Consider the following 11,018-nt stretch of genomic DNA (forward strand, 5'->3'; position numbering starts at 1 on the left):
CTATTTTACATTGATCTTGTTTTGTATGCAATGGAAAATTTTATTTATATCCTAGTCTTTTTTGGCAATCAGGACTCTCCCTCAAGACCACATTCAGAGACAAAAGCCGTGCAGCCCTCATTGTCTGGGGTCTGAGTTACAAATCTCCTTATTTTCTTGCTCCTTTAACCAAGACAGTATTGAATTACTGTGAAATATGGCCTGGTGTAATTTGTAGTGCTGTTGCCGAGTATGAGCTTGGAGAAAAATTCAAGGGGAATAACAAAAATTCAAAAAAAATCTACGTATTTTTTCTTCTCTTTCTCCTTTTAAAAAATCAGTGTGCATTTCACAACAGTCTAGACAGTTTTCACTTACAACATGACTTCACAAAWCACTTCTTCCTATCCTTTAATCTACTTAGGCCCTTCTGTTGCAGAGTTCCAGCCATGTTCTTAAAAGCAGACATGGACTGGCCCTGGCACTGCATCTCAGGAGGTAAGGAAAAGATGCACCTCATTCCTAATAGGGGTAAAGGTTGACTTTTAATCCCTGGACACTGGGCTGTTTTATTTATTTGACTGTGGAACAGGCTCCACACGATGGCTCGGCACATCCTGATCTCACTCGGGCTCTCCAGGGGCTACTTTAGTCCCATGAGTAATCGCAAATAGCTCAGGCTGACCCTTCTAAATACAACCTTGGCTCTGACTGAGCATTAAAGACAACGGGGAGCATTCATTTTGGGAAGGTTTTATTTCACAAATAATTAGAAATTAAGAGAAAACAGAGGGGGGAGAAAAGATATTTTACAATTCTGTATTTAGAAAAAAATTATAGTTTATAAACACACTGCCCCTTGAAAAACATGCAAAGGCACACACAAATTTACAAGAAACTTTTATACATAGAAGGTAGTAAAATACATCATTTTTCATAGAAAAAAAGCAACTCTATGAACTGGCCCTAAATATTTAGGCTGCACAGCTGACCACGTACGTGACTGGAGAATCCTCAATCAGCTGTTGGCCGAACCACCGCTGACTTCTTAAAAAGGACAAATCGCGAGGGCTAACCGGGCTGCGGCTGCGCCCGCCGGCCAGGAGGCAGCRAAGTGACGCGCTTCGGCTTTTGCGCCCCAGGTACTTTCTGGAAATCCAGCTCTGCTGARCCAGATCCGTTTCGCTGGCAGTGGCACGACACAACGTCTGTGTTGTGTCTTGGTTTTGGAAACAAGTTGACTGGGCACAAACGACCGCGCGGCAGCAGCCTTGCCAAGGTTAACCAGATGCTTCCCTAAGCCTACTGCTCGGGCGCTTAGTTGGCACGCAATTTCCTAATCTAAAGGTCTAAGGAGGAACATATCTGGTGATACAAAGGTCAGGACATGCTGTGTCCTTAAGCTGTATTGAAATACATTAGACTAAGTAATGTTTTGGTATCATAGAAATAAAATACATGGCTAAGAACTGGTACTGTCCCACCTATATATGAACAGCTAGCACACACGATCGGAAGTAAGTGATATAACATGACCACCTTGGAGGACCTGATCTCCCCTAATGCTGGTGGAGGTATGTTCAAATTAATAGCACCCAGGACCTCGAATAATATTTGCGTAGTAAAATCACAATTTCTCTTTTGTACAACAAATATAAAAATAAACAGATACAGACTTAAATAACATCRGTTTCTAAAAATCCAAACCAGTTGGCTGAAGATAAAAATATGCAATTGTAACTTCAATTAGGCATTTTAGGATATTTCTGTTGGAATAATAATTCTTCCCTCGCCCCCTTTTTGCCAGATAGATACATCCCAAGTTGGCTGGATTTTTATGTGCTCTACGCTGATCCTCCAGGACTTTTCTCCAAGAACTCTCTCCTTGCTCACATCTCTTTCCACCATCTTACAACATCAATGGTTGTCACGGACAGCATATTAGAGGTGGCATCCTACTTAAGCTCTGATGCGCTTTATGTGCTTTCCATATTAGGACATCAGGCCCACGATGGCCATGGTTTCATGATGCAGCATTTAATGGGCTTGCACTGGACCATGTAGAGCATCACTATCCACAGCGGGCAGAAACAGGGAAGCCTTATCTCACTGCCAAGATCTCAGACCCTTCCAACCAGCAGCTTTTCTAAGATATGTTCCAGCTGTTTTTAACATCAATTTATCTAAAAAGAAAAAATAGTTAATTCTTTCCTATCTAAAGCAAATACTGTACACCTTGAAAACGATACCATATAAACAAAGACGACACATTGAGTCATTTTTCTATATCTGTTCCAAARGAAGTTTTGCTATGCAGAACTTAGAGAGACAGTGCAAAGCAATCCCAACTGCATATTTTACAAAAGGTCTCTTTCCAAACTCGGATTTCACAGAGAGAGAAACCTCAGCTGTGAAATAAACTGATGGATAAATGCAATTTCCTTGTTGATTTCATGGTGTTTATGGAATTAAAGAAGGGTTTAATCATGTAAACATTTTTGGTCTCTGTTTTGAAACAGCTTGAAGGGATAGCTGTATATCTCCCTAGTTTAAATTGAACACAGCCTGAGCATAAGCRCAGCTATGAGACGTCTGCCAAATAAAGTGAAGTATTTTCCCATTTGTTATACAATACTATAATCAAGTACGGAGCAGAGGGACTATGGGTTTATATGAACTGAAGAACTAAAGTTTACGTTGCCTTCTCGTGACTAATGAAGTTACTGGATGTGTGTGCATCGAAAGACAGCTAGATGCATGTGTAGATCAAGTCTAAAAATCCATTTCAAATAGAAAGCAAGGAATAGTCTCCTGCTTTAAAGAGCAGCTTATGCTAAGCTATTCTTTCGGCTAGCTTTGATTTTCTTTAAATAGTCTTTGAAATTGGATGCTTGTTGAGACATAAATAACAAAATATTAAATAACATAATTAGCACACCTATGTGTTTGGCAAATACAGCATCCTGGCYGCCCAGTGCTCCAGGATACAGCATTTGCATTGCAAGTCGGGTTCTGCAGGTGTCGCAAACCAAATGGGAGAGATTCATCGAGCCCAATTTATCTCATATATTTAAAGTCTCAAAACTGCACACACAACGAAGAACTTCACTAAAGTGAACATGCTTCATATGGATGCAACCGTTTCTAACAAAAATAAGATTAACTTTATCACTGYTTGACTACTACAGATAAAACAACCAGCACTGCTGTATAAAACAATACACTGCTTTTAACTGAAATTTTATTTTTTAAATGGCGTGTAATATAATGAGATGTGCCAGCACAGGAGCCCCAATTCACTGACTTCTCATAGGTTGCCAGACTTACAAATTACCTGCAAGTGTTTGACCAGCAAACACTAAACCTGCTGTTTGGATTATCCGGTGGCCTTGTTTTCTGCAGCGAGGGACTCTGCCACCAACTCCTACCCGACTCCATCCTCCAGTAAACCTCAACGTCAGGCCGACAGAAACATCCTCTCCCGTCATACTACTTAGCTCAACGCAACGCTCCAGCAGCCTMACTCAGTGTCGCGCACGCGTGTCACCCTCTTAGGAAAAAACTCACTTTGCTCTTCTTTTACACATAAAACACCAAAATCGACCAAAAACACACTCAAAGCCCATGCTCTCCCTACAAGATGCAACTTTTAAAATGGTTTCTTGTTTTAAAGGGCCTGTTGCCTGAACAGTAGCTGACTGCTGAACCTGCTCGCCTGTGCACAGTGTCAGGCTCGCAGAAGTAGATACCTCAAACTCTAAAATGCTATCTGAGGGCCAGGCAAGGTCCACCACGTCTGCTGTATGTTGAGCCACCTCAGTTCTGTGTAGCACACCTCTCTTGTAAATTGGAAGTTACAACAGTCTATCATTACTGAATGCCCCTAGAAAAATGAAAACATGAAACGAAAAGATACAACGCTGAACTGGTGCCATGAGATGCGAACAGCTGAGTCAGAACCTGTTGTCTTTTTTTTTTTTTTTTTTTTTTGTCTTTTTTTTTCTTAATTCCCTGAAAGAGATCGGCAAGGAGGGTACGTTCAGAGCTGATGCCATCAGAGGAGCCTTCCTGTCTCTCGAGATCAACAGAGTGCTCTCCCAGAGAAACTTGCATCTTCCCTGGGAATTTACTGCTTCACAGCAAAAATTCGGAAAGCATTTCCATCTGAAGGATTCTTCAGGCTGGAGGACAAAAATGAAAAAAGAAAAGAAACATAAATGAACCAAAGATGGGCACAGTAGGACAGACCTACAGAAAGCTCAGCGTCTTGGGGCACCTGGACTCAGCATGCTACGTTAATGTTGACGCGGCCCATTGGGAGGTGCTCACGTAAAAGCCTGGTGGGTCAGCGCAGTGACAGAGTGCATGGCAGCGCAAAGAGAAGAGGCAGAAATCCACAGATTCACATTTGTTTTATGTTTGTGCCCTAGCTCTGCGGTGTTAATGTCAATAAAAGGAACTGGGAAGCAAAAGCACTCTACAGTGATAGCTTATATCCAAAGGACTCCATGCTCCCTTCTGCARAAATTCTTGCATAAAGAGGAATGAGTTTTCCTAAGAACCATCGTCACGAGGCTGGCAGGCTCCCAGAGCCTGTCTGGACCATCTCCTGGTGCTGGCAGGAGGAATAGCCAGATCTGCTCACTTAAAATGACAATATAGATAGATATTCATTTTCAACCTGCAAAGGTACCTCCAACTACTGTTGGAGGTGGCTATTTGTATGGGAGCGGAGGATATTTCCATTTCCAGACCTTATTTCCTCAGATCTACTGGGCTGCAAAATCTTGGGAGAAAGGTAGAATTTGTATCTTCTGCAGAATTTACAATCTTAAAGGCAGCCTTGACCTGTACCTGTTTGGATGTRTCTCTTTACCAAGGTTATTTCCAGTGTCCTAAAGGATAAGATTTTCACTTTGATCTTTGAAAGCTAGTCCACAGTCCAGTCGATCTTGTAGCACGAAGGTGCTCCTAATTACTGAGCACAAATAACACTTTTCAAATCTCATCCAAACTCATCCCTGCAGCAATAACGTCTTCAGTTTCCCTCTCCTCCGAGAGCAGCACCTGCTGCTCATATTACAGGCCACTGCTGGTGGTAAAGTTTATTCTTAGCTGGGCCAGTATTTGTCAGGCAAGTAAAAAGTTCACTCTTAGTGTAGCAGATAAAGGAAAGGAAGACAGAAGAAAAATTATATGAACAGGAAACTTTGTGACATAAATCCAAGCAGAAAGCAAACGTGCCAAATTGCAGCAAGTAGACTGCACTAAATATTGTTCACACTGCTGAAAAATCCTGGTCCTGGTAGATCTATAGTAAAGAATCCCATATCTAATGCCTCTAGTTTGCCCATCACAGTCTTTGTTTTCTTTTCTGAAATGGTCTACAGCATTCTGGGATGTTAACTATTAGAATAAAAAAATCACAAACTCGTTTGGATTTCTTACAGTAATTATAAATGAAGATCTGCATAAAGCAGAGCCATGTCAGTAGTGACCAAAAACCACCATGCTTGTAGGTACTTTTGTTCACACAGACAGCTTTGAGGAATCAGTGCCATCCCATCAACATCCGAAAAATATACTATAAACTGAACTGGAATGACAAATCACGAAGGACTGAACGAGCTTAGACTCAATCATTACATTCATCATTACATTAAACATTTACATGCATTGTGAGGTGCAAAATATTGGAAGCATTGAATTGCAATTATTCATTTAAATCAGCAAATTTAGACCAAAAGAAACCATGAAGAGTTACAAGGTGGTCAACTGCATCTTCAGAATCTCTCAAGAGATTAATTTACTTATACTTCTTTCCACAAGAATAGAGAGGAAATTAATTAACAAATACAAAAGCATCCTACACTCCAGAATTCAATGGGGATTCCTCCTATAAGCYTCAAAGCGTGACTCAAAGCTTAACAATATTCCTTACCTTTCAACAAAGATCAGAAAGTAGCTGCTCACTTGTGGAAGGTAGGACTAGGACAATACGCTCTATTTGTTTGCTTCTCAAAATTCACAGTGACATTGTTAAGTCAGGTATTTCCAGCCCACTGGCATGACTAGCTGATATCTGCTGACTTTGACATACAATTGAACACACAATCAAAAATACAAGAGAGAGGAAAGTATAATGAAGAATATCTTACCTCTCAGACTGGACTCCATTCCTTAAGGAGCCAACATAGCTTTTCTTCTTTTCTACTGGCATCACATCCACAAAACCACCTTCTTCACCTGGAATGACTCCTGCATGCACTGCTGTTTTGCAGATACTGGAGCTCTGAAAAATATTTAATTATTTTGACTTACARAACGTCTGTATTTTCTATCTGGGGATCCTGATTTACCTTTTCCATCATCATCAAGGAATAAAAAAGATAGACATATGAAAGCATGAAGCATGCCTCTCTTATGGACAGAGGAGGAAGAAAGATGCCACAGACCAGACCTTGCCGATACATCACAAGCCCCAGCATCCTGTTCATCAAAGTACCCAAGGCAGCAGAGGGCAAGCAGCCTTTGCACTGCTCCCTCCGGTCRCGGAGCTGTGTCTGGGACATTATGCGGGGCCAAAGCTGACTCAGGGACAACTTTCCAGCCAGTGCCTCCTGCTCCTTGTGCCCACACCAGAGAACAGTGGTAACACCTCTTCGCTCATGACCAGCCATCTCTTCAAGCTCATTCACTCTGTTGCTTGAAAAGCAGACAATTCTGCTGAATTAAGCTAAACGGCCAATTATTTGGGAGAGTTCACATCCTTCTTTCTCGGAAAAATTAGGTGCGCTGCACCCATTGAGTGGTCTAGCTTTCAGACAGCCAGATAAGCAGTTACCCTGTAAGACTACATTGAGCCTGAGGGAAAGGAACCCTCCTGACAGGACTAAAAACCCCACTGTACGCCCTTCTCTTACCCTGATCTACTCGATGCACAGTCAGAAGTRCTGGAGGAGCACAAAATACTAACAAGTGATGACTAAGTGCCAAAAGCATCCAGGAAATAGAGTAACAGCAGAGACAGACTTAGGCWTAGTGTAAACTTGGCAATCAACCCTCTAAAGGATTTACATACAGCTAGCTGGAATAACAACAAATAAAAATCAGCCCTAGCACAGAGCACAGCAGCAGGTGAAAATCCCAAACCTAGGAACTTCTCAATCACTTAAAAAAAAAAAAAAAAAAAAAAGCCACGACCGCAGAACCTGCAATGCCCTTGCCAGTGCCGAGGGCAAACATTCCCATGGTGTGTGTACAATACAGAGCGTGCTGCTTCTTTCCCTCAGCCTTATATGGCAGGTTTGCCTTGTCCCCTATATATTTATCATTCTGGATCGCCTATCTCTTGGCAGCTGTAGCAGTTGTAATTGCCAATTTAGTATTTTGCTTCTATATATGGTCAAGGGAGCAAGGGAACACTGTGTTTGGAAGATACACTGTGAATTTGCCCTAGTATGCAATGGGAAATCTGTAAATCTAAAATTGGCTCATAAAATTAAACCGTCCTGAATCAATTTGCAACACACTCCGCTGGGAGACATCCTAAACAATGTTCTTGTCAAAGCAKCCCCTTTTTTCCAGGACTTGCTGTTCTGCTGCTTATTCAAAGCTTTGACCAAAAAGCTTTTKATTCCCTCACCTATACCCTCCCTTTACTGCTGTGCTGGATTACTCCCTTCTTCCACGCGAGACCAGCATATACTTTAGTGAGTTACTTGCAGAGTCTTTGRAAGGTGAGAAATACTACAGGAATAAAGGCCTTTCCCCCCAAAATCAAAACTACAGCAGCAGCACTACCAACGCAACAGCTTTCCTTAGCACAGCCCTCGCGTCCGTCTTAGCACTGCACAAGTCTCCTGGGATGCCCTCGGGAGTGTTTGCTGAAGAAGTGGACTCTGAGGCATACACCATAAAATTACAATACGTTTTACAGTGGGCTRTAACAATCAATGACTATGAATTAAATCACTCGTTATTTCCTCATTAGTGTGACTGGTTTAATCATTAAGGTTTATTTCTCAGGAGAGCTCAGCAAYCCAACTTGGTTTCCTCTGGTGATAAAAATCTGCCTTGTTGTGCAAATGGYCTATCCTCCTCCAACTAATTGCCTCGCAAATGAGAGCACTCATGGATAGCAAATTGTGTCTCGAGAGCAGAGAGCCATCTGCTCTGGCTCAGGAGGGTCCTGAATGCAAACGGGACCCAGGTTTCCCTTGTGAGGATGTCACTCTCGGAGCCAGGCAGTACGTGACTTTGGTTATTTATGCATTTCCCCATGTAATGGTGTTTTGTGAAACTTAAAAGCTCTTTTACAGCCTTAATGGAGATCCCCAGGTGTTCACACAACTCCAGTACCATCTCAGAACTGCTCCTGTCTGCATGAGCAAAAGTTCAGTTTTATTTCCTGGGCACATGACTGCACTCATGGAAACTGTCTATTTTTCCTCCATTTTTCCACTGGAAAAGTCAACTATGCATGCTCTGGCACCTAGATATAACCAGTCCCACAAAAGTAGGTACCTATGAGTATCCCAAGGATGCTCCCATCATCTTAAGTGCAAACCTACCTATGATACTACCAACAGCTACAAACCAGAGATCTCTACAGACACCACAAAGCAGCGAAGTGTCTTTGAATATATGCTTTTATAAGTCACCCCAAAAGACCTACTTCCAGTACTTATCTCCTTTAGCAGGTAACCCAGAYCCCTTGGCTGAGGCTGATTTTTATGTCTTCTACCCACCCCTGCAAGACCAGCTGCCTCTCCATCAGCTGCGTGCCRGGAGAAAAGCTCACAGACGAAGTTTTGTCTAAAATTTGGCAGAGTAAACAACTTTTCCCTTCCCTGCAATGCAACACCAAAGAATATAGGCAATAATTTTTCTATTCCCTAGTCAGCCACTTCTCACCATTAATTTCAGTGCTGAAAGGATTTTGGACATGATTCCCTCATCCCATGCACCACTTGAATCTGTAAACTTTGCATACAGTCAACAAGTCTGTTCTCATGGAGAAGTAATTCCATTCAGTGGATAGGCCTGGAATTTGGACAAGAACTTTTTCCATAAGTTTTCTCGCAATTTGTTCATGCTCCCTTACCCCCAGCTTCAAGGTTACTCCATGCGCTGGTTTCAGGGTCTTATTACTTTTGTTATGAAAAAATTCCTGCATTGCTTTTAAAGCAAAGCTTGCCTATACCTCTTGCACTTTAGGCCACCAAGTATACCTATAAAATCATCCTACCGCTCTGAAAAAAGTCCAGTAACTGGACTCCATGAATTAGGCTTCTCCTTTTACTCTTTGYTCCCATGATTTGCAATGATCTTTTCACAATTCCTAGCTACCGTGTATCAGCAGAGTATTAGTGGTCTTATGCCATTGAGTACAACTACCCAAGCTTCACTAACTCCTCAGCTATCTAAATTGTGTTTAGAGACGAGAGACCTTATCTCCTATAAATGCACATTTCCCAAGCCTTTGAAGTACAGTCTAAAATAGCAGTTTTATTCTGATGAGGAAAAACAGCCAATCAGAATGCATTTAAAGTGGATAAACACAAACTGGGATAGTGGCTCCTATGGTCCTTGAAAAAAAAAAATCAGAATTATTTCGTAAAAATCACCCATTCTTCATGTCATAGCTTTGCTCTTTGTGGCAAAGCAAACCTTCACATTCCATCCTGGGATCGTGCAAATATAGAAACTATCTCAGGCTGAAAGCTCAGTGAATCAGATGCAGTTACAGGGCCCAGCCAAGTATTTCTGTCACCACTGCTCGGACCGTTTACTCTTTAGTTGCCAGAGCATTTTGCAAATGGATGTTTCGGAGGAGATGCTAAGAGCCAGAAGGCACCCTGGAAGGGAGCACAGATTTGAGACAGAGCAAAATGCTTCATCTGCTCTTAGCTAACTTACTTATTAAATGAGACGCAGTTGGGGCACAAGTCCCCCCTGGGGCCATGAAGGTACCACTCCAGATGTGAAGCCAGGGAGCCCTTCTAGAAGATTAGCACTTGTCTCATCCTGCATATTGTCTGTTTTAATTATTTTTCGGACTCTGGCTTCGGTTAATTCACAGCATCCCCTCCTGGAGGGCATTCTGCACAGKCAGTGCTCCCTGGGGGAAAAGACTTGGCCCAAATTCCCCCTGCACGGCAAATGCTTTAGGATTTACCGTCATCAATACCTCTCCCCTTGCAATGTGCTTCACAGCCTCCTCAAATTCTTTTTTCCCTGCAGGTTTCATCTTTTTCTTTTCTTTTTTTTTTCTTTTCTTTTTTGCTACTAATTGCTCACTCTCCTAAAAATGTAAGCGCTTTCCTTATTAGATTCTCGCGGTACTATTGGCATAGTAGTCCAGAAAAAAGGTTAACCAAACCCTTTAGGAAGCGGACAAATACTTTCCCCCTGCACCTCAAATCACGTTCTGTGCTCCAGCTTATGAAACATAATACCCAGGGGGTACGGTAGGAAATGGAGCTTGTGATTCATTAAAGGACACTAATCCTTTTGCGTCAGTACAAATCAGGAAACAATGCACAACTAGGATGGTGGTACTCACCTAATACCCCCGTAATCTCGGGCCTCGCTCTGTGCTAGTCTAAGGGAGTTTTCTCCCTATTTTCCACTTACTGCAGGGTCAGAGCATACGCAGGTACCACAGGATAGGACCGGTGCTGTAAATTTGCTCGTTAGCTTGTCTGCAGTAACTTGTTTGTTTGGCCCTACGTTTAAAAAAGTTGCTTCGAGCAAAACAAAAGCTGTTTAAAAATCACTTTCACAACAGCTTTCCTGATTTTTTTTAAATATAATKCCTTCAGCACATTTTTCTCAGGAGTCTGAAAAGTTCCGTGGTGACTCTAGGCTGCTAGAGTGAGACCTGCTCACTGTGTAGCGTAGGTATTCATGCACTCGCTGGGACCTATGACCAGCTGACTGCTCCCTGAAGGCCTCCAGAAGGCAAGTTCCTACACACTAGGCAGACCCAAGAGGGGACATTACTAAAGGCAGCAACTCCAATGGGAGGAAAAAAA

At 42.2% G+C, this 11,018-nt stretch overlaps 1 protein-coding gene across 2 annotated transcripts in view; it reads right to left on the reverse strand.

Moving 5' to 3' along the window:
• Positions 1-784: 784 nt before the first annotated feature.
• The window catches only part of CRISPLD2 (cysteine rich secretory protein LCCL domain containing 2), a 32,054-nt gene continuing 21,820 nt past the window's right edge, over positions 785-11,018 (reverse strand). For both annotated transcript variants that reach the window (XM_085306403.1, XM_085306401.1), the window contains exons 14-15: positions 6,138-6,271; positions 785-4,160 (exon numbers count right to left, since the gene is read on the reverse strand). In XM_085306403.1, the coding sequence (XP_085162529.1) occupies positions 4,106-4,160; positions 6,138-6,271 (189 nt within the window). In that variant the 3' untranslated portion in view covers positions 785-4,105. The remainder of the gene's footprint in view (positions 4,161-6,137; positions 6,272-11,018) is intronic.

Source organism: Rhea americana, unplaced genomic scaffold (assembly GCF_003343005.1).
Source record: "Rhea americana isolate MKP2758 unplaced genomic scaffold, rheAme1 scaffold_24, whole genome shotgun sequence".
In the NCBI taxonomy this organism is placed as follows: Eukaryota; Metazoa; Chordata; class Aves; order Rheiformes; family Rheidae; genus Rhea; species Rhea americana.